Here is a 21,933-nt window from a genome sequence, read left to right as displayed (position 1 = left end):
CTCCCTCACAGGCTCGCCCCCACCGCGCAGGCGCGGCACAGCCCGTACGTCATTGCCCCGTGTGGTGACGCCTGTCCTGCGCCCGCCGCGGCGCGCACGTGGCGGTGTTGACGCATGGAGGGTGGCGGCGGCAGCGGGGGGCGCAGCCCCGGTCCCCGGCCGGCGCTGGCGCTGCGCGGGGCGCTGATGGCCGCCAGCGGCGGCGGCCGGTTCCTGGCGGCGCGGTACAGGGAGGCTGGGTCAGTGCCGGGCGGGGCGGGGTGGGGTGGGGCCTGCCCTGCCGGCGGGCCGGGGCTGGCGGGGCCGCGGATCCGAGCGGCAGAGGCCGCCCCGCTGCTGGCTGCCTGGGGCTGCCCCGCGGGGGCTCGCTGGGCTCGCTGCACGACCCCTGCGGCTTCCGCAGTGAGTGGCGGGGCCTTCCTGCCGGGGCTGCGCAGCTGGCAGCCGGGGGGAGGTGGTGGGAGCGCGCAGGAGGCTCTGCCTGCTCCTGCCTTTCCGGGAGCCCTGCGTGGCTCAGCGCAGGCCTTTCGGCGTTCCTTGCGTGCGTTTTTTGTTACCGAATATCGTTGTAAAGCTTTTTAGTCGTAACGGTTTTCTGGCGCGATTATGCACCACGAGATACAGTCACTGGTACGTGGACAGCAAGGTAAAGGCCAGTGACAAATACGTTAAGCCTGACGAAAGTAAAATATCATGGTTACTTTGCCAACAGATGACGATTTCCTTTTTTTCAGCATGCGTGCGCAGTCCAAGGTTTTAAACTTGTACTGCATCTGTAGCACTTTGGGAGCCCAATTCACAGGGGTGGTTCCTCGAGATGGGGGTCAGTTGTGCAAATAACCGCAAAATAATAGCATGTTCCAAAAGACTTGACACTCTTCATAGTTAAGCTCATGCTTGTTCTAGTTCCAGTGTTTTTAGTCTGGTTTTTTTCATTTGCAGCGATGACAGTCTCTTCGTGTACGATTGCATCAATGCGGAGAAGACGACCTCGGGAAATAAAGGGTGAGAAAATCTGCTTAGGCAATCTGCTGTTTTCATAGAGGGTGCATCTCCTGAGGTTATGTGGCAGTGAAGATAATAAAAGAAAGTCACAGGATGACTTCTTGATCAGGTGATGGCTAGGTTGTTTTTGTGAACCCTGATAGATATATATGTATGCATGTTTTTGTTTCTGTTTCATCCCAGAGGGGAGACTGTACACCTTTCTCTTTTTTAGAGAAACACCAGTAGTATAATCAGGGATTCTGTATGACTCTTGTCGGTCAAGACATTTACAGAAAAATGCTGCATTTTTTATTAGACCATCTAACACAGTTAGGAAAAAAAACCCCACCAGTTACGTAACTCCTCCTTCAGGTCTATTCTCTAAGTCACGAGATTTCAAAACCCGAAAAAGTATTTTTCTTTGTTTAAATTCAACCACTGGACATTGTTTTACCTGTAGTCAATTTTACTGTTTTCCTCTAAATTTGTATCAAGATCTGCTAGCACAAACCCTAGCGGGTTTTTTTTTTTTAAGGAGGTAATGATACAGGCTTAGACCTTATATCAATTTCCTCTTTCTTGGCTTTATTCTTTGCATTAATGTTCAAGTTGGCTCAACATTTTAAGCACGAATAAAACTTATAGCATTGTACTTTGTTCCTCATGCTCCTTCTTGGTGGTGTGAGAACAGCCTTCTCTTCTTAAATATTTCAGGAACTCTCAAGTTGTGAACTGTTGTTCCCCTTCTCTCTATTAGGCAGGGTGGAAAACCAACAGATAAAGGAAGTGATGACATCCTAGCTTTTGCCTTCTCCCCATCAGGAGATTATTTTGCCTTGACAGATGACAGCAAACGTCTGATTCTGTTCCATACAAAGCCTTCCTGGGAATGTGTTAGTGTGCGGTAAGGAAGCAGGATGTTGCATGTCACTTTGTTATGGAGTTACGGCTGATCAATTTAGAGTTATAAAATAGTAGTACTTGGGATGTTGCCATTTGTTATCGCTAAGCTTCCTCTTTTTTCTTTTTTTTTTTTCCCCCTTGTACTTGCTCAAACAAATTTAATGTTCTTGGGAATTCAAAGATATTTGTCAAGAAGTGATGTGTGATATGCCCCACACCAAGAATGGGAGTGCAGATGTTTATATCATTGGCCAAGGAAAGGATAATCTCTTTTCTTATTCCAGAAGACAGTATTTGCATCTTTAAGAACTGAAACTGTACCCACTTCTAGTGAACACTAAGGTTGAGCCTGAAAGAGCACTACCGAGCAGTTTAGTGAGTGCACTGTCCGTTTCTGTTGATTTGGAGGAGATGATGTTTTGGGGAGTTTGTGAACTCTCTTAGAAGCGTATCTTTAGAGATGCTGCCAACTGTTTCCCTTCTGTAGTATGGCCCTCTTGAGAAAATAGTCTGTAGCTGTCCACCAGAGGTCCTCCAGTTACCAGTTTTGTGCTGCTGCTTGTGACAATTGTCTGTGAGAAAGAGGACCATGAAGGACTTCCTGAGAAAGTACCTCAGCATGTGACGTCTCTGCTTCTGGTGGTTGCTGACAAATGTGAGGCCCAGGTTGCAAAACAAAATGGAGTCTCTGTCAGCTTGGCTGTGTGTGTAGGGTACATGATGGACCTTTGGTGGGTTAACCAATGTTGTAGTGAGTAAGTAATCACCGACAAAACCAGAAATGGCAAATTCTGTTCATTCTGTGTTCTGTCTTCCCTGCTGCCCTGTGCTGTATATCTTGCTTGTAATATGCCATTGGATAATTGTTTGATGTTTCAGTTTTCTGCTAAAAGATCAACTAGGACCACAGCTGGATTTTTTGGGAGTGTCGCTACCTCCTATTAGGAAACTGGGAATACGGGCAAAAGGGGCTCTGCATGAAAAAAAGAATGCCAAAGTTGAGCTATGTAACTTGTGTTGGTGTTTTGTGGCAAGCTGTATAAAAGGTTTCACACAGTGCTAGCTTTTGTAGTCAGCTCATTTCAGACAAGGGGAACTTTTGAATCTTTGTGTTTAGGATCAAAGGCAGTACAATGAACTTGGAGCAAGACTTTTCTTGTTGGCAAGGTAACCTATTTTGAAACTGTGCTGCCTGAGCCTGCAATGTGTTAGTAGGCATTCTTGTCCTATACGTTGGGGTGTTAGGGTGTTCCTTTAAACAGTCACTAAAAAGTATTGGAATTTCTGTCTTCCTACCTGAAGTACAGTATATTGTCCTTTTGCCTCCAGATGGCCACCGAATTTCAGAGTAGGGGAATAGAAATGTCCATTCCCTGTGATCCCCGGTGTCCACAGTCCTGTGTTAACACACAGGACATAGAGGGGTTTGGAAAAGAGGTGTTATGAAAAGAAAAGAATAACAGTAATAACAATAGCTGTTAAGTTGCAGAAGCATTCTCCAGACTAAGTGATTAAGCCTTTTTTGAAACTTGTTTTCTGACATATATGGTCCTTGCATTTATCTGAAAAGGTGTAAGAAAATCATTACCTGGTACACTGGCAACTGGAACTGTAAGATACTGGCAGATGATGAAGGAAAGTCAGAGTTCAAGTTCAGGGCTTTGCCTGGACAAGGTACCTTGAGATTGTGGCTCTCTGACTCTGGATGCAAGGAGGAGGAGTCCTTGAGGCTCACAAGGAGGGGCTTTCTTTTACAGTATGAAGTGGCAACTGGAGAAGTAGTTTCAACACAGTTTTCAGATGTGTTGCTGCAAAGGACTTTTACTAGGAGAGCTCCTACCTCGTCTTCTCTTTTCTATGTGTTTAACTTGTCTTTTTATTATGGAGAGTGCAAGAAAGTCTACCAGCTTTCTTTAGAGTACTGGTAGGCTGCCTAGGCAAAATGCTCAGTTGAGAAAGTACCTAAGCAAAATGCAGGCATGCAGCTTTAATGGTCTCTCCTTTTTTTCTCCCACGCCCCTCAGGTGTTTGCTATTACATGGTTTAGTCATTTAATAGGTCTCAAAAGTACTATTTTGGCCCCATACCCTCCCTGAACATTATTCTCATTGCTGCCATTTCAAGAATGCTGCAGCTGAGAACTTTTTGTCCAGTCTCTTGGTTGGTTTACCTGAGTCTGAATCCAGACTTGCTGAAGCTGCTATCCAGAGCTGTTCAAACTGTGCCGTTTTTCTTTCAGGTCTGTGACCCGGAGATGCACTTCCCTGATTATTACAGCTGCAGAGGATAAGATCCTGGTTGCAGACAAGTCTGGTGATGTCTATTCTTACTCAATAACAGAACCCCAAGCAGATGGAAAACTTGAGCTGGGTCACTTGTCTCTGGTATTGGATGTGGTAAGTATGTGCCTTCGTGTAGTTAGTGTACAAACCTGCATTCCTGCTTGTGTTTGGGTCTTTCATTGTTGCTCTTATCCCAGATTTGGAAGTTCTTTTTTTATATAAATGAAGTATGTGGTCTGGATTTCTTCCTACTGAGTTTGTGTCTGCAGAGTTTGGTAAGGAAACAAGCTTACCAAAGGGTTATCTATTCTGGGAGTGTGAGTGTTCAAAAAGTCTTCATGTTACAGTCACAGAAGACTTGGTGATGGAATGTATATGGGAATTCACCCAGTCTATCATGTCAGTTGAGCTCTTCAATGTGATAAGTTTCTTTCTTTTTAAGACGCAGTGGGACTTCTGCCTGTACTGTTGGAGCTCAGTGGCTTTCACTGGACCCGGTAGCCAGTGTTGCTTGTGACTAACACAAGCGAGAAAGTTACTGTCATAAAGATTTATTCTTCCAGTGTTGGTGGAGAAGCATGGCTTAATGTTTGCACCTGCCATTCAGAGTCAGGAGAAACAGATAGTTTACTGCTTATCTTCTGTTCTCCTGGTTAGCAAGAATTATATTAAAACAAGCATTGAGCTGCTGGGCACTAAAACTCTCCCTTTACCAACAGGCACTGAGTCCTGATGACCGGTATATCCTAACTGCAGACAGAGATGAGAAGATCAGAGTCAGCTTGGCAAAGGCTCCTCATAATATTGTATCCTACTGTCTGGGACATAAAGAGTAAGTTCGTTGTGTGCAAAAGTTATTGTGTGCAGCTCTTCACCTTGCCTCAGTGGATTAAGTGATTGTCTCCTCAAATCATGTTAAACAACAGCTAGGTCTGCGTTAGAATCATAGAATCGTTTGGGTTGGAAGGGACCTAGAGAGGTCACATAGTCCAGGCCCTGCCCTGCAATGAGCAGGGGCATCTTCAGCTAGATCAGGTTGCTCAGAGCCCTGTCCAGCCTGACCTTGAATGTTTCCAGGGATGGGGAACCACGTTACCACCCATGTTACCACCTCTCTGGGCAACCTGTTCCAGTGTTTCGCCACCCTCATCATAAAAAAATTCTTCCTTATATCTAGTCTGAATCTAGTTTAAAAGTTTAAAACCATTACCCCTTGTCCTATTGTGACAGGCCCTATTAGGAAGTCTATCCCCATCTTTCTCATAAGCCCCCTTTAAGTACTGAAAGGCCAAAGGTCTCCCTGGAGCCTTCTCTTCTCCAGACTAAACAACCCCAGTTCTCTCAGTCTTTCCTCATAGGAGAGGTGTTCCATTCCTCTGATCATCTTTGTGGCTCTCCTCTGGGCCCGCTCCAACAGGTCCATGTCTTTCCTGTGCTGAGGACCCCAGAGCTGGACGCAGTACTTCAGGTGGGGTCTCACCAGAGCAGAGTAGAGGGGCAGAATCACCTCCCTCGACCTCCTGGCCACAAGAGACTCCAGAACCTGGAGACTGTTAGTTCAGGATGGAGCCTACCTTAGTCTTAGGAAGGGAAGTCTTAGGAAATCTTTGTAGTTTGAACAGATGCTAATCTAATGGCATCTCAACGCAGAGCTCAGACTTGGAGGTTCTGTGGTAATACAAGAAAACCTAGCTGTATCAATAGGAAAGGTAGAGCACCCTTTTTGCCTGGGCATTAGACTGCAGTGAGCTAGAGGCTGTGAAATGGTCCCATAAAATAGATTCAAGGAATCACACTTCTTAATGTAGTTACCTGGCCTTTCTAGTAGCTGAGAAAAGGGACTTTGTTTTTCTTGAGATGTGTTCTTGCCCATAGCAATAGAACCATTAGGCCAGTGGAAGCATCTGTGGAAGGTGGATCATGGGGGATATCCCTGTAGAAAGATGATGTGCTGCTGTGTTACTAAGTCTAGTAAAATGGAGGGTTCACTGCATAAAAACAGGAAGGATGATCTTTCCTTTCTCCTCCATCCTGAATTGAAGGTCCTTCTAATTACAGTGATCTGAAGAGTGGAAGCCAGCAAAGCAACCTGCTAGCTATACTGATGTGATTCAGATGTGCTCTGACTTGCTAGGAGACTGGTAGTTCTTTTGGTATAGGAATAGGCATTGTCTTCTAGCCAGTTTATCAGGACTTCCTTTACAGCCTACAGGAGGGACTGTACTTTCATTTTTCTTCTCAGTAGTCCTTTTCCCATGAAGAAGACTCAGATGGCAAATAGACTTTTAAAAGACTTTTCCCTCTACGTTTTCCTGCTTAAAATGTCTGTTGGTTGTGGTATTTTTGAAGTCTCTTGACTTTGCCTTCCACCTCTATGTGGTTTTGTGAGCTTTTGGAGGTTTTTTGTTGTTGTCAATTGTTAGGGTTTTTGAGTAGGGTAGGAGGGTTGTGCAAGTTTGGTTTGGTTTTTTTTTGTGGCCACTGCTACGTTTTGAATTCCACAGTGACAAGGTAGTAGAGAAGACGTGACCCTGCATAGGGCAGAGAACGCACATAATTCTGCTTGTCTGGCTGCTGAGTTACTTGGGGATAACAACACCCTTCCAGGCACGTTCTTCCATAAGATGATGCAACATGGTGCAGTCAACTCACTGTATCAGAAACAAGATTTAAAGAAAGACGGTGTGACTGGGGAACTTGAGATATGGGTAGCAACCTATCTGAACTTGTCCACCAAGGTGTTTTAACAGAGCATTTAGGACACATTCATTTGGAGTGTCAGTCTGATTTTAATAACATCATTTGGTAGTCTAACCTGTGTAGAATTGGCATAGTATAAAAGCAAGAGACTACTCGTGTTAAAGATCTAAGTAGTCTTTGATCAGGTCAGTTTCTATAGCATATTTACAGAGCCATGTCTGATGTTTCCACCTACTGTGTACACAGTTGTACTTTCTAATGACTAGAACTTGATGGTCGGAAAGACAATGTTTAAACAGGGGCTGTTGTGTCTGCACAAAGAGTTCATTAGTAGCTGTGGAGTGGAAAGGCACTTAGTGCAAATTGATTGAAATATATTTAAAAAGTCAATATTTAAATTAGGAATGAATAAGCAAAGGATTACATAAAGTAGCTATAATTGTTGTCTTGTTTCACACTCCTGGATTTTCTTCTTTCACGGGGGTGCGTGGCCATTCTTGCTGGATCTGTTATGCCTGCATGCACCTGCCATTATTGCTTTGTCATGAAAGTTTGTACTGCAGTGACCAAATCTCTTCCTTCTACTTTTTTTCCTCTTTCTTGTTTTTAATGGCCTTAAAATTATGCCTGTTTTCAAAAGCAAGACTGTCCCACTCAGGTAATGTTCTGCTTGGGTCACTATGTTTTAAGTTGCTGAGCTCTAAGATAATAACGAACTCCAGAAGTTCAGGTCCTCATTATGCAGCAAAGATAAGTCATGGTAGACACAGCAGTATTACATACTTCGGAAGAACATGGTTTCTAGCTGAATGTGGACACTAGTGGTAAATTGTCACATGCTTGTTTTAAAACTTTGTAAAGATTGCTTTTGAATGATCTCCAACAGTGATGGGAGAGATGTGGTACTCTGAAAGCCAAGTCATCACTGTTGTGTTTTAAAAGCATCTGTTGATGCATGTTTGTAATGTGCAACACAAATTGAGAAAGGGGAACATGCTACCCCAGTAAATCTATCTCTGTTGGTGTTTTTTGGTCTAAATGGCAATGTTCTCAGTCGGGAGGAAGTCAGTAGAATTCCTTGAGTGCAGATGGGGAAATATTTTCTTCTGTTAAGTAGAAAGTCAGTAGTTTGTGTAGTATATATACTATATTAACTACTGCAGACATATTTTTTTTTCCTCTTCCAATTAGCTTGATGTGGAGCATCTGTTTGTTTGTTTATTATAAGGTTCTCTTTAAAATTGGTGTTTTCTCTTACTGTGTGTGTTTAAAGACCAGAGTGTCATGCAAGAGAGTTCAACTTTTGACTGCTTTCTCTTTAGGTTTGTAAGCAAAATACTTGTAATACCCAACTATCCTGATCTGCTGTTGTCAGCTTCTGGGGTATGTATTACAATTTCTTGGAAAAAGTATTTTTCTTGAAAATTTAGACTTTAAAACCATTGTTTGCTTGTGTTTCCCCCAAGTTCTTTGGGATACTTGGAATAATCTCTCATGGTTTACAGCATGCCCTCTCTCTCCCTCATTTCCACCCCCCTCCCCCCCACCCCGTCTCAGCTTTCTGTTCAGTGTTCAGCCATTCTGTTGCTAGATCACAAGAGCCATTTACTGTGCTTATAGCAAGGCAAGCTTCTTATTAAGATCTTTGGGATGGAGAAATCACAAAGTCCTCAGTATTTCTTCATCGTTAACTCTTGCTTTGGAGCACAGACAAACTTTCATCATTGGACTATTAAACAACTTTGAAGTGAATGGGTATTATGCCAGCCTGCCATGGTAATGAGTGTCTTGAGAATGAACGGCCTTAGAATCACAGATTTTTTTTTAGAGCTTTTAAGATGAGAAAATTGTTCCCTCTACACCCTCCCACTTGGTTTCCCCTGTGAGACTTGCTCTGAATTATGTCCTTGTCTGTATGTCCTCATAGTACGTCCAGTGCAAGTGTGTAGAGATTGCAGTGCAGTGCTACACAATGCTTGGATGAGGACTGAAGAAGTGAGTGTTCCCTCCTTTCCCTCCCCCCAGCCCTTTTCTTAAATTGATGGCATCCTGCTGTCATGCCAGACCTGTACAGAGTGAGTAGATGGAGTTGGTCTAAAAGAAGGGAAACAATGTTATTTGTTTCCCAGACTACCAAAACTGCATAGGAAACAAATAATGTTTTCTGTGAAGATCATAGTAATTCTTAGCATTTGGTTTCAGCTTCTGCTCTTGCTTCCCTAAGGCTCTTGTCTCTTGCTCCTCTAATTCTTTAAGCAACTCTAGTAGTGTTAGTGCTGTGTGCGGCTGTATTTAATTCTTAGCAAATGCTCTTTGATGACTCTGTTTTTCCAGAGAGGTGTTTAGCTTCTCTCCAGGAGGTTACTAAATCAAATGAGAATTTGGGTGATAACAAGAGTAGGGGCAGAGAAGGGCAACCTGAAAGAATTGCCATTAAAATGCTGAGCACATGTATTACTGTGCTGTTTGAGACAGACTTGAAATGCACTCCTCCAGCTACCCAATTTCCACTTCAAAAGGAGAATTAAAGTTAGCATGATTGAATAATTTAGAATGGAGGGTAAAAATTATGTTAATTAAAATGTTTTATCTGCAATTTGAGGTCTTAACTAAGTGACTATTTAACAGCTTCTGTGGGAAGCTCTTCAGGGAAATAGGATTTAGCTGAAGGCCATGAGTGGCCTCTCTTTGCCTCAAGTGCTGTTAGTAATAGACTTGTGTCTGCTTCCATCTGTCCAGGACTCCACTCTGAGACTTTGGGAATACAAAAGTGGGGAAGAAGTGTACTGCTGTCATCTAAGTAGCATCTATGGGCATGAGACAACCAAAACTGACCAGGTACGCCCATGTGTGTTAGTACTTTTGCTATCCTCCTGATCCTTGTGAGTCCCAAACATGTTTGTTGCATTTTGTTAGGAGTGCCTCCCTTCTGTTGGTGGGTTTGGAAGTTACGTGAGACCTAGAAACTGTTACAATAGCCTGGGATTTCAGGAGAGGAAGAAAGACCCTGAAATCCATTCTTGTGTCTTGTGTGCATTTCTAAAGAGTGCCAAGCAGTGACCAAAAGAAGCTGTTTGTAATTCTTCCCAAATATAAGTTCTGCACACTGGACAAAGCCTTCACTGGAAAATTTTTCCAAAAACACAGGTGCCTCAGTCTCTTAGCCAGGTATCTTGCAACAGTGGAAAGGTCTTCAAGCATTAAAGTTGCAATTTATCTGATCAGAAAGAAGCTTTGTAACATTTGTAACCAGTCACCTGCAATAGTACTGCCCTGTGGAGTCAAAACACTGGGCTTGTCCCTTTGGGTTATTCTGAAGATGAACAGTGTCCAAAATTAAAACATATGAGTCCTTAGCTTGCAGCCTGTACATGAGTGGTGTCATACGTATGCATTTGGGGTGCTACTGTGATTTGGGATGCTAATCTGATGTGAGCAGTGGTTCTGGTAGTACTTGATCTCTGGTTTTGTTCTTTCTTGTCACGTGGATTGGCCTACAACCTATTAGCAGTGAAACAGCGCTCGTTCTTGTCCCTGCTGTGTACATCGTATTAAGCCGGCTGCTAATCTGTTGGGCCATTTAAGAGTTGTTCATCTTGCCACCCATCCTGCTGGGTGTGTTTTTCATGTGAATCTCTAAAAACACTTCTTTCTCTGAAGACCACAACTGTCTCCCAATTGTTAGGTGACTGGGAAGCCTGTAGCCATGCGTGGCTCTTGAGGCAAATCCACTGCGGAATTTGTATCCAGGCTGAAATTGAATTGAAAAGTTCTGTCTTTGCTCCCTTGTGTTTTGTCATGGTTTTTGTTTGTCGAAGTGTGTTGTGCTTGGCCTCTCCCAGCAGTCAGGAGCCATTCCTGGGGATCTCTCAGAGATTCTTTGCTCTCCCTGTAGGTCTGGCCTGATATTGGTAGTGGTATTCTCAGTTACTGAACTGGGAGTGCAACCCATGGAAGGACCAAGCTCCTAGGGACAGACCTGACAACTCAAGGTTTTTTCTGTGCAGAAGACATCAGCAAGTTTTTCTTTGCGTTGGAGTAATAACATGCAACTTTGTGTCTGTACATAAGGCCAGGAAGGCAACCACTTGCATCACAGCATTCAAAGCTTAGATACTGGAAATCTTGGTTTTGGCCTAGCATTCCTGTTAGCAGGAATTCAGGGTAGTATTTATATGGACAATTTAACCTGCTCCTGAACTTGAAAATATACTTCAAAGCACACCTGAGCCAGAGACCTCTTATACACATTCACAAGGCCTCTGGCTCATTTCAGCTCGAGTCTAGTGCTTGAAATCTTTGAAGTAGCTATTGCTGGTTTTTTTTCACAAGCAAGAAACAGGTGTACCAAATTAGGTGACAAGCCCATCTAGCTGGTATCCTCTTATAGTCTGGGTGCAGCAGGATTTGAGTGAGGAAGGGAGAATTAAGATTGAGGCAAACCTACAAAATTACTTTACCAGGTACAGCCTTCTGGAAATAAGTGGCTCAGGGAGTTTCAAAGCCTAAGTGTTTTATCTTTGTGTTCAAAAGTAGCTAATGAAAGTGCTTTGTTGGAACAACGTGGTTTGATAGAATCTATATCTGTAGTAATGTTGCAAGGCATTTGTTTTGGAGGGAAGAATGGTTTTATTTGAAAATACTTTGCCTTCTAGCTTTATTGGATCATTGAGGACTAGTAAGCAACTAGCTGTGAAGTGGGGAATCCTATTATTAATTTTAAAAATGCTACTTGTTGCTTAGAGTGGCTTAGCATTTAGTAAGATAGCTTGCATGTAAATTAATGGTGCTTGATCTCACACTGAATCCTAACTCCATTGCTTACAAACAAGTTTATAAAAAAATAATATTAAACTATATGATAAACCTTGAATGGATAACAAATTGGATAAACTAACAAATGTTAGAGGAAAAAACCTTGTTGCTGCAAGCAGGAACTAATTTAAAAAAAAATCTTCAACTCTCTTAGAATGTTTTTGAAGGCTTTTGAATGTAATTTAGTAATACTTGCCTTGTCTCCTAACACACCTGATAAAGTCCCTTCCAAGGGATACTCTTTCTGCTGAAGGAGTCTCTCAGTAGAAATTTGGGGCGCCCTTTGATGGTTTGAGGAGTCTCTGTTCAGCTTCTTTACCTTGGTGTGAGTAAGCAATGACAGAAGAGGAAAACCCACAAACTGTGGGTTAATAAATATAACACAGCGGTTAATAAACTGTATTCCTGCAGTATTTTACAGTTCTTCTATCCACTGCCATCTGTGTCTCCTAACGGTGGTCTTGGAAACCTCAGGCTGGCCCGTTTCTTGAATCTCTGAAATTCTGCTTACTGCCCACTCTTACAGGCGTTGTAAAATCGGTCTCCGATGACACTAAATTTGCATGATGCTTGAGGGGTGCAGAACACTCAGTTGACTTGCAGTTTGTACATATTTGGAACAGCGATCAGGCAGTGTCCCAGTGATTACAGGCAGATAAATGACAGATTTAAACCTTAATGTGGTGCATTGCCACCTTTGTGCTGTATTGCTACACAGCTGTCAATATGTACTTTTTTCAGAACAATTACTCTCTCGATGGCCAGCAGGACCAAAGGGGAAAGGAGACTTGTGTTTTGCTGGGATCATAGTGCTAGAAATGCCAGAGATGACGTCTGGTGGTAGTATTTAGTCATGCTGTGCATCCAGGAGTGTCAAAGATCATCTTCACAACCTAGTGTGACATTTATAGTCTGAATTTAAGGGAAAAATCTCTTGAGTCAGCACTTTGTAGGCTGTAACTAGCGTGCTGTCTGCAAATGACTCTGGCAACCAAAGATCAGATGGGGATATAAGTGTTTTGTCTTTTCTTTTGCGTTGCATTTAAATTTTATTGTTGATAACCACTGTGAATGCACTGAAGCTTGAAACGCGACTTGAAGCACAATGATAATGTGCTTCATTATCATTAATGAAGCCACACCAGTAATGGTGGGTCATGTGAGCACATAAACGTGGGCTTATTTTGCTTGGCAGATGATGAATATATGTCTGTTTTGGGAATGTAGGAGTGTTTTTGAGCAGTGTAGCATTGGTTTCAGCTGATGGGTTGCAGATCCTGGGTTCATTTTTCCATTAGAATGGGAGTAATTATCTAATTTTGTAGTGCTATATAAATATTTTTCCTGCTTCGGAGTTTTCACCTCATCTGATCCTCTTGACAGCAGAAGCTTGTTTAAAGTCCAGAACATGAATTGCACAACTCTACCCTAGTGCTCCAGTATATTAATTTTTCATAGGGTCACCTTTTCTCACAGATGACATCAAAAGTTAATTTTAAGGTGTTGGCAGGCTGATAACAGTGTCATATGAATGCTGAAAAAGTTCAGAGAGTATCAAGTGAACATCTGTTTATCACAGACTGCTCTTGTAGTTCTTCAAGTTAACTGATTTCATAGGCTTGTCCTTGAACAAGATACTACTCTGGGGCTTGCATTCACTTTGCTGATTGTTAACTTACCCACACATGGAAAGGAAAGAGCTTGCAAAGAAGATGTGTTTTCTTGTCTCTGTCCAGCTGTGAATAACACTTGGTTCAAATCAAAAAAGCCTCCTCCTCCCTCCCCCAGTGAGGGTGGGGGAGAGCTGCTGCATACTTCAGGTTCACAGAACCCTTTGTCTCTCTGACAAAGCACTCAGCTGTGTAGGTGGGCACTTCCCATCGCTGTGCTTGCCCTATATGTTTGTCATGAGACAGGTAGAGGCAGAGCTTTGTTATTAGAAATAAATATCACAGGCTTGGGGTTTTTTAATCTCCCTCTCTCTCTCTCTCTCTCTTGGCTTGTTCCCTTAAATGTCTAAAGAACCCGTTGGTGGTTTACAATAGGAGCTGTCAGTTCTACTCTAAAGCTGTGGTGTAAATAGCTCCATACTGCAATAAGTACATTTAGATGGATTAGGTAGAGAGAACCTTCCTGATTCAGCCCACTCATCCTACCTGCTATTTGGAACCATAAGCATTTTTTATGTCCATGTTAAATGGGAGTCCTGGGTCCCAATGCTAAATATGGACTAACAACTTCGTATTTCTGCAGAGTAGCAAGAGATTAGTCCTGTCTGTTCCCAAGAGCTCTGAAACATACCATCCTTTTGATAATGGTTTTTATAAAGTGCTCCTCTTCTGTCCAAACAGGCAGTCAAGTATATGACTGAAAAGTGTGTGCATGCTGTTGTTCTTGCTTCCCCCCCATCAGATTGTATCACACAATGGATTTTGTTTTTTTTTCTCATGTGCTGGAGATGCACTGTGTAACCCTGGTTTTCAGCTATATTTATACCATTAATTAACTTTCTTTCCTGCAGTTGGTTTATCTTTTAGTAGTTGCATCATGTACTGTTGACAAAATAGTTAGCTTCTGGTATTAAACTTGCTGACTTGAATGTTTGGAAGCTGTACAGCTTGTTTTGCTTTCCTACATTGATTGCAAAATTCTGAAACAAGCACCCTGACAATGCCTATACATCAGCTCGTACCTCAAAGGGTAAAATCCTGTCGTTACTCCCAAATTCAGCTTAACCTGGTGAACTGGAGGTTCTATCTAGTAACCAGTATCATGTTAGGGAAAGAGGTGAGGGCTGGAAAGTGGGTAAAAGGAAAGAGAACTTGAGGATGCATCTGAATTTACTGAAAGGGTGGTCAAGCATTGGAACAGGCTGCCCAGAGAGGTGGTGGAGTCACCATCCCTGGAGGAGTTCCAAAACCATGTAGACGTGGCACTTTGGGACATGGTTTAGTAGGCATGGAGGTGTTGGGTTGACAGTTGGACTAGATGATCTTAGAGGTCTTTTCCAACCTTAATGATTCTATGAATTCTGCCAGCAGAGTGTCAAGATGTATTTTCTCTGCCCTAAAGGGGATAACTCAGTACTTCTCTAGTAGGAAGGTTTTATTAATCAGAAGTGCTGGTGTTATTGGTACTTGTAAAATATACTTGAGAACCAGCCTTTTGCCTTTGCAGTTTTGCCTTTCACATTATGTAACACATACTTTTGAAAAAGCACCCTAGGGCATCTTCTTGCAGTTTCTCTGCTCCTCCCAAGTTCTTACTTCCCACTCAAGGAGCCTCAAAGCAGTTGTTACATACTTCAAGGAGTGTGGTTTGTGCAGCAAAGGTATTTCTCTGATTGTCTCCCAGATAAAACTATGTATCTTGTAAATTAGGAATGTGGCATGGGTTTTTTGTTGTTGGGGGGTGGGGGGTGGTTGGTTGGTTGGTTGTGGTTTTTTTTTAATGAGGAAAATGGCCTCAGGCAGTTTGCCTTGTTCTTGTTCTTCAGAATGTGCTTTCTGTTAAGCAGTATGGCTTCACCCAGACACCGGTTGAAAACAGAGACAGCGCAGCAAGGATATTAGCTATGCATCACTATCTTCTTTTTTTAACAAACATAACAGCAGCTAATGGCTTGTGTTTATAATCTCTAAGCTGCTAGTGTGATATCTTGGCTGAGCAGGCTTAATGTTGATGTTTTTCCCATTAGCATTACAGGAGAGAATGTTTGAAAGTGGTGTACTTTTCCTTCATCTGTTAGTTTGTCTATTAAGAGTAGTTCACTAAAACCATTACATTTGATCTCTGTTTGGATGGCTGTGAAGGGAGAAGTGTGGAAAACTTCATAAACCAGCAAACACTGGTACGAAAATATACTTGACTGCAGTTTAAAGGTAATTATGTTGCTTAACTTGCTGTAAATTAAGACGTCTGCTAAATTTTAAAGGCTAAGACATGAAATGGAATGTGAATTTTCTGCCCATAAATGGTCCTAACTTACAAAGATGTTTATTTTTCTTTTCCTAATAGAAATACCCTGTGTCAAGAATAACCTACTGCTGTCAAGGCGGTTATATTGCCATTCTGTGTGACTGGTAAGACTAAATGGAATAATGGTTAAAATCGTCACAGCTCCTGCAAAGGCAAGAGCAGCTTTCCCTGTTGGCTGTCCTAACTTTCCCCTAGCCTGCAGTACCTGGTACTGTGGATCTCTGAGCATCCCAGGCATGCCTGTGGCCTCACAGGGAGCCTCCGAGTCCTTATTGTACTTGGTCTGAGTGCACAGGTGAGCGCAAGGGTTACCCAGCTTAGTTAAATTTTGCAGACTTTATGATGCCTTTCCCTCACAGGAGGAAACGCAAGGCTAGGATGCACGAGAGCCCTGCTCAGTGCTCAGGATGTCTCCCTAAATCACTGTGCCTGACCTGTGTGTTTTGGGTCCCATTTTGTTCAGGGTGCTGTGGCGATGGAGCGGCCAAACTTCTGTTACCATATTCTGCTCCTGTCAATGGGTTCAGCCATTCTGTTTAAAACCACAGCATTGCTTCAGTTTAAAACTGTGGAGAGGCTACATTGACTTTTGGGTTCAAATGTACGTGTTTGTGTAAGGAGAGAGTGCTCGGGAGCTGAAGGGCGTAAGCACTGAGGAACCTTACAAATCCAACTGATGGGGAAATGTCTTGTGGGGATGGACAAGCCCTGTTCCCCTCTCTTTCCACAGCACCTTAAGCCTGGCAAGGAAGTTGCCTGACAAAAAAGTTGCCTGTCTGTTCTTCCTGACAAAAGCTTGCCAACAGGAAAGGGGGAGATTGCCAGAGCTGCCTGTACAGAGAAATTGGCAGTCTGTCCCCTCAGTGGACTAGCTCCTCGCCAGAGTGAGGAGCCTTAGCTGCTTCCCATCTCACCTTCTGCATGGGCATCCAAACTGGCCCTGGAAGGGGAAGCCATGTCAGCCAAGGGCTGTGCCCGTGTCACTTAGCCCAGGGGCCGTGCCGTGCTGTGCATCAGGCTTTTATTTCCAGCTCCACAGCCCAGCGTTTCTAAACAGTGCTGTCACGTGGACCTGGTAGGCCACTCAGGAGGGAGCCGCAAGTGTCCTGCCTGGCACACTGGGGACCTGTCCGAGGGAGGTTAGGAAGCTCTGCGTGTAGAGGCTGTGGCTGTTAGAGGAGTGAGTGCTGATGGGAGAGGTGGAGATGAGTGCAGTGTCCTGTTCTTCAGCCATGTCAAGGTTTCCTGTCCCTCTCATTCCCTCCTCCCCTCCCCGGCATGTAATTCCTTTCCTGTTTTTTTTGACTGGTGCTCAGCTACCTGTTCCTTCAAGTGAAGCCCTGTGGGCCAGCATGCTATGGTGCAACACTCCTTATATAAATCCTTAGTAATCTCTATGAAATTCCCTTTACTACCTTTTCTTTCAAAGAAACGACAGCGTTGACTGCTTTTACTTTCATATAACAGTTGAAAAGCCATTTGCCATGTTAGGTATTTACAGCTTCTGCCTCAGATCATGTAAGCAAACTGCACTTGAAGTGCTAGAGTATTTTTTGCAATTCCTAATGACTTTGCTTTGGCTCTGTTTGGAATTAGAGTGGGTGTTTGTAGTTTGCTGTACAAGTGATGGCTGTGGGTGGATTTGGTAATGGTAATTAAGTTTTTCCTCTCAAAAGTATTCCCACAGTCTACATCTTTCAGCTTGATGCCATTGCCCAGAAGCTAGTTTACAGACAGCAGATCTGTTTGAAACATAAAGGTTGGGACATTGCATTTGAGGAAACGGGAGATCTATGGATTTTGCAGGAAGACAATGAAGCTCCTCTTCAATTGTACAGACCATGTGATGGACAGTGGAAGGTAGATACTTTTGTTATGCTAACATCCTGAATGTTTTGTGTTGTCTTGAGGCCATAACAAAAATGGAGTAAACTATGTTCCATGAAAGCTAAATGGCACGCTTCTCTATGTCTTGAGACAGAGTAAAAGTCATAGATACACATCTCATTCTACTTCTCACCTGCGTATAATGCAAAACTGCTCAGAGCTTGTTATGAATACCAGTCTCTTCTCTGGTAAAGCTAACACCTGCCATAGCAGGATCAAGCAGAGTGGTTGTCAGCCGTTGCACTCAGTACTTTAAACCATTGTTTGTGCTTTCTGTATGCTACACTTGATTATTTAAAAAAACCACAGACCAACAAAATCCCTTTGTGGTTTGCTCAGGAACGCTTTCCACACAGCCTTCCCTGTGCCTGCCTCTGAGGGATCCTTTGAGGGACAAGGCATTCTGGGATCATTAAGGGGGATTTTTTTTTCACTGAGAACAGGGAGTCAAATTTGAGGGATGTGCTGTCAAGTTCTCTGTAATAGCCTATTAAACAACTGGAAACTTGCTTGTTATCCTTGTGAGTCCCCAGCTAATTACGGTATAGTTGTGAAGTGGTTTTAAATGAAACTTCTAAGTATGTTCTTTGACCCTTAAGTGTTCCTTGTGATATTCCTTTTCCTCACAGATTAGTAAGTGGGAATCCATTTTCTTTTCCTTCAAGCTGCAAAGCTTCCCCAGCAGAACACATGATCTCAGGCCAGGTTTCTATAGCAGTCCTGGAAAAAAGGAGCCTAAAAGAGGTCATGGAGGGCTTACACTTGCTCTCCTTTCACTGTACTTGTCTGAGAGCTGTTGCATTTTTCAGTGTGCTGTGAAACATGAGATTGTTTATTATTCCCAAAATATCATGCAATGTTCCTTCTTTTCCCAGGCTGTAACTGATGACGAAGGATTACAGAAGATGTCAAAATATCTGCAAGACAACTGGGCAGTGTTTGAAGGTGAGAAATTTGGCCTAAAGGCCCAGAAAATGCAATTTTCACAGCTAAAGCATAAGATTTAGGAGCATGATTAGAGTTCAGGTCAGTTCAGCTGGCTGTTGAAGTAGCTTAATCTTTCAGTTTTCTCAGTTTCATCGCTCCGTCTGGTATGGAAGTTAGTGTAGATCATGAAGTGTGTTCAGGTTACTGTTATGACAAAATGATGTAGGTATTTAGATCTGAATTGTAGCATTATAACTGTTTTACATAGACACCTTATCACAGGGATGTATCTAAGCACCCTATGACAGAGCTGATGGAGTCTGTCTTACTGCTGTGATAGCGAATACTGTTGTTTGTCGTCTTGTCTCTTACTGGGGCGTGACACTTTATCAGAATTACAGTGGAGATAGTAAGAATGGAGTAGCCATGGGAGGAACAGCGTCATTGTAAAGATGGGCCATTCGGGTCCACCTTGGCAAGGCAGATTATGTGGAGCTTGCTGTGGCTGGGGAGTGTGACCCTGGATGGTATCGCAGATGAAATTGATTGGTATCAGGGCTGGTTCATTTTGTTCTTGATTTCTGCCCCATCCCCAGTCTCTGGCAGAAAAATAATACACGGTTTACTAGTTCAGAAGCACCCTATGTTTCCAGGATTTTTTGTATTTAAAAACCACCTAGCTTTATTTAGAAGCTGAAATTATGGCAGTGGTGGCTGCAAGGTAGAGAAGGGTTGTGGTATGTGCTAGTGGATGTCTCATTATGTATTGAGAGTTGATTAATTGAAATTTCTCTGCTGTACTTTTCTGGGAGACTGGGAACCTTCCTTAAAAAGGTGTTACAGTCCCCACTGGTCTTTTGGTCTGTTCTTGGTGGTCATACGTAAAGATGGAAGAGTTGCAGGAATGTGCAGTGTAATGTAAAGTCTCCTTAATATCTAGTATGGTATGGTTTAGGGTGTAGCTGTCATTAAGTTGGTACGGTCTTTGAAATCTAAGAGGAAGTGAAGTACTCCTTTGGAAGGGAGAGTGTTTCCATGTAGATGTTGCAGACTTGATAGTTATAGCCAGGCAGATAATTAGAAGTATGAGGTCTGAGTGAAAATGAGCAACAGAGAAGTAAAAAGAGCAGGCAGGGGAAGAGGTTCTGAGCTAAATTGGCCAGTGTAGCAAATTACTGTGATGCACGGTAGCCGGCTGCATCTGCAGCTGGGAAAGGAGAACTGCTCAGATGACAGCGTCTATTATTGTTAATTAGTAAGGGGAGGCTCACTTGATGAGCACTTATTCCAGTGCATAATTAGTGCTTGAAAAGGTAGTTACTTCTTTTTTAAAAGGTGATCATTATATTGTTTAAACCCAGTCTTAACGCCTGCATATTGTCTTTTTATAAACTTGTTTCACCTGATTGCTGATTCTGTAGGATTTAAGATGCGTAGGTCAATCTTGAAGTACACGTTGAACAGTTTGACATTCTGTTATAATTGATCCCAGAAAAAGATAAAGCAAGATTTAGTACAGACTGATCAAGTAGAGAGTTAGCATGGATATTCAAACTGACAGCATGCAATTTCTCCGAGGGCCAAAGGCCAATAAATTGGTTACTATGTGAGTGCGAGATGCTCAAAAGTAAAAGCATGCGCTTTGCTGAGTACCAGCAAGGGAAAGTTGCTTTGTTTGTCTACCAAGAAGCAAGGGGATACTGTATGTACATTACTGTGGAGGAGCACGCTAGCTTCAGGACCAAACCCTGGCAAATACAGGGTTTCCTTGCATTTGCCCTTTAAGATCAAGAATTTTGGGAAGTGGGAAAAGGTAGGAATACAAAGAGAACTAGAGGTAACTGGCTTTGTCAGGTACCACTCTAACAATTTTTAGAAATGTGGACCTAGCCAGCTTGTTCAGTCTGTATTCTGTACAGAAACAATCTGATTGGGGTTTTTTGGATAGCAGTTAGTTCCCTGTTAAACTCATCTAAACTTACAGTCTTGGAGGTGGTGTGATGAATATGATGCTGAATTCACGGGAGGTGTAACAGAACTATTGGGGTGAATATTCAGAAATGTGTATGCACTGGAGGACATCACTGTTTGAAGTCTACTTCTTTGGGCTTCTTTTAAGTTAATACTCTAGGAGACAAGTCAGTTAAGCACAGTTAGGTAGCATACACCCTTTGCGGTGTGTAGGTCTTGGGGAACAACTCCAATGGGTTATCTAACAATAAGTTGCAACAGCAGTCATTTTAAAAATGGAAGCCTTGAAGTCTGCAAGTGTGCAACATGTACAGAGAGCTGTGTGCCCTCTTTGCTTCAATGTCAGGTGCTTGCCTCTGTGTGAATTTTTTAGCCTAAAAATGGAGGCTATGCTTGGCTGTGTGAATGCAGAACAGATGCTTACCAACACAAATCAGGCTTACACAGTGTAAATGTTGATATTTAATAAAGTGGATGGACTGCAGTAAATGAGTTGAAATGCCACTATCTAGAATTACAGTACAGGAAGTAATTGGTGGGACCGCTAAGGGAATTAACACTTGTGTTGTGTTCTTGCTTTGCCCAATTGCAGGTTTTGTTGGCATAGAGAGCCACTACAGCAGTCTCTACAAGGCTTCATTTGATAACATGGCCGCCTACCTACAGAGGAAAGAGGAAAGGTTACAGCAGCAGAAAAAGAAAAGGGAGGATCTGCAACGTGGTTCGAATGGACAAACAAAAAAGATGAAGACTGAAGAATCATCGCTATGATCCTGTTGTTAGCTTGTAACTTTTGCCTTCCTGAAAGGAACTGATCCAACTGCGCACTGTTTTTAAATATAAAATTAATTATGGAAGAAGACTGGTTTAAACCTTTATTCAGATTCAGGTTTTCAGGTAGCCTGATATGACAATATTCTGCTTGCAGCAGATAATGCATTTACAATATCCCTAAGCTTCTAGCAGCATACAAGTGTTAGCGGTTCAGTCCTAGTAATCTCTAATCCATGATATATGAATATTGGAGATGGTATTTTCCTTGAAACAGGATTTTCTTTTTGCCTACTGTGTTCAGGCTTTCTTCAGGTGGAAGTGCACTCATTAAAGTCGATGTGATTTTTGTTTGTTTGTTTTGTTTATTTTGGTTTGTTTTTAACTTTTTAAAAGGTTTGTTAGTTAATGTAACTAACTTAGTGTAGCTGGCTATGGGAAAGGGAATGTAGCAAAATTCTTGCTGTATATGAAAGGTTTTAGCTGAGACTTCACCATCTCTGTTTTTACCCTTTACCTTCAGTTTAAATGGTAGGGATTCTGCCTAGCTCTTCCAATCCATTGCTTCATACTTGTGGCATATTTCTATAGGAAGAAGTGCAAAAATAGATTTTATACACTGGAAAGTAAAAGTAAAATGTGTCAGTCAACTTTGTGTTACTGGACAGTCCTTCTATTGCAATATGATCCTAGTGTGTCTGTGAGAATGATT

General features: G+C 42.7%; 1 protein-coding gene across 1 annotated transcript; it reads left to right on the top strand.

Moving 5' to 3' along the window:
* The first annotated feature begins 53 nt into the window (after positions 1 to 53).
* Positions 54 to 21,572, top strand: WDR4 (WDR4 tRNA N7-guanosine methyltransferase non-catalytic subunit). The gene is made up of 11 exons (XM_072847155.1): positions 54 to 239; positions 943 to 1,005; positions 1,745 to 1,891; positions 4,130 to 4,286; positions 4,892 to 5,004; positions 8,195 to 8,255; positions 9,612 to 9,710; positions 15,705 to 15,769; positions 17,342 to 17,525; positions 18,428 to 18,497; positions 21,043 to 21,572. The coding sequence occupies exons 1-11, from the start codon at positions 115 to 117 to the stop codon at positions 21,219 to 21,221; spliced, it is 1,263 nt and encodes a 420-aa protein (XP_072703256.1). The 5' UTR covers positions 54 to 114; the 3' UTR covers positions 21,222 to 21,572.
* The last annotated feature ends 361 nt before the right edge of the window (positions 21,573 to 21,933 follow it).

This window comes from Ciconia boyciana, chromosome 1 (genome assembly GCF_034638445.1).
Source record: "Ciconia boyciana chromosome 1, ASM3463844v1, whole genome shotgun sequence".
Classification (NCBI taxonomy): domain Eukaryota; kingdom Metazoa; phylum Chordata; class Aves; order Ciconiiformes; family Ciconiidae; genus Ciconia; species Ciconia boyciana.
This window is presented reverse-complemented; position numbering and strand designations above follow the sequence as displayed.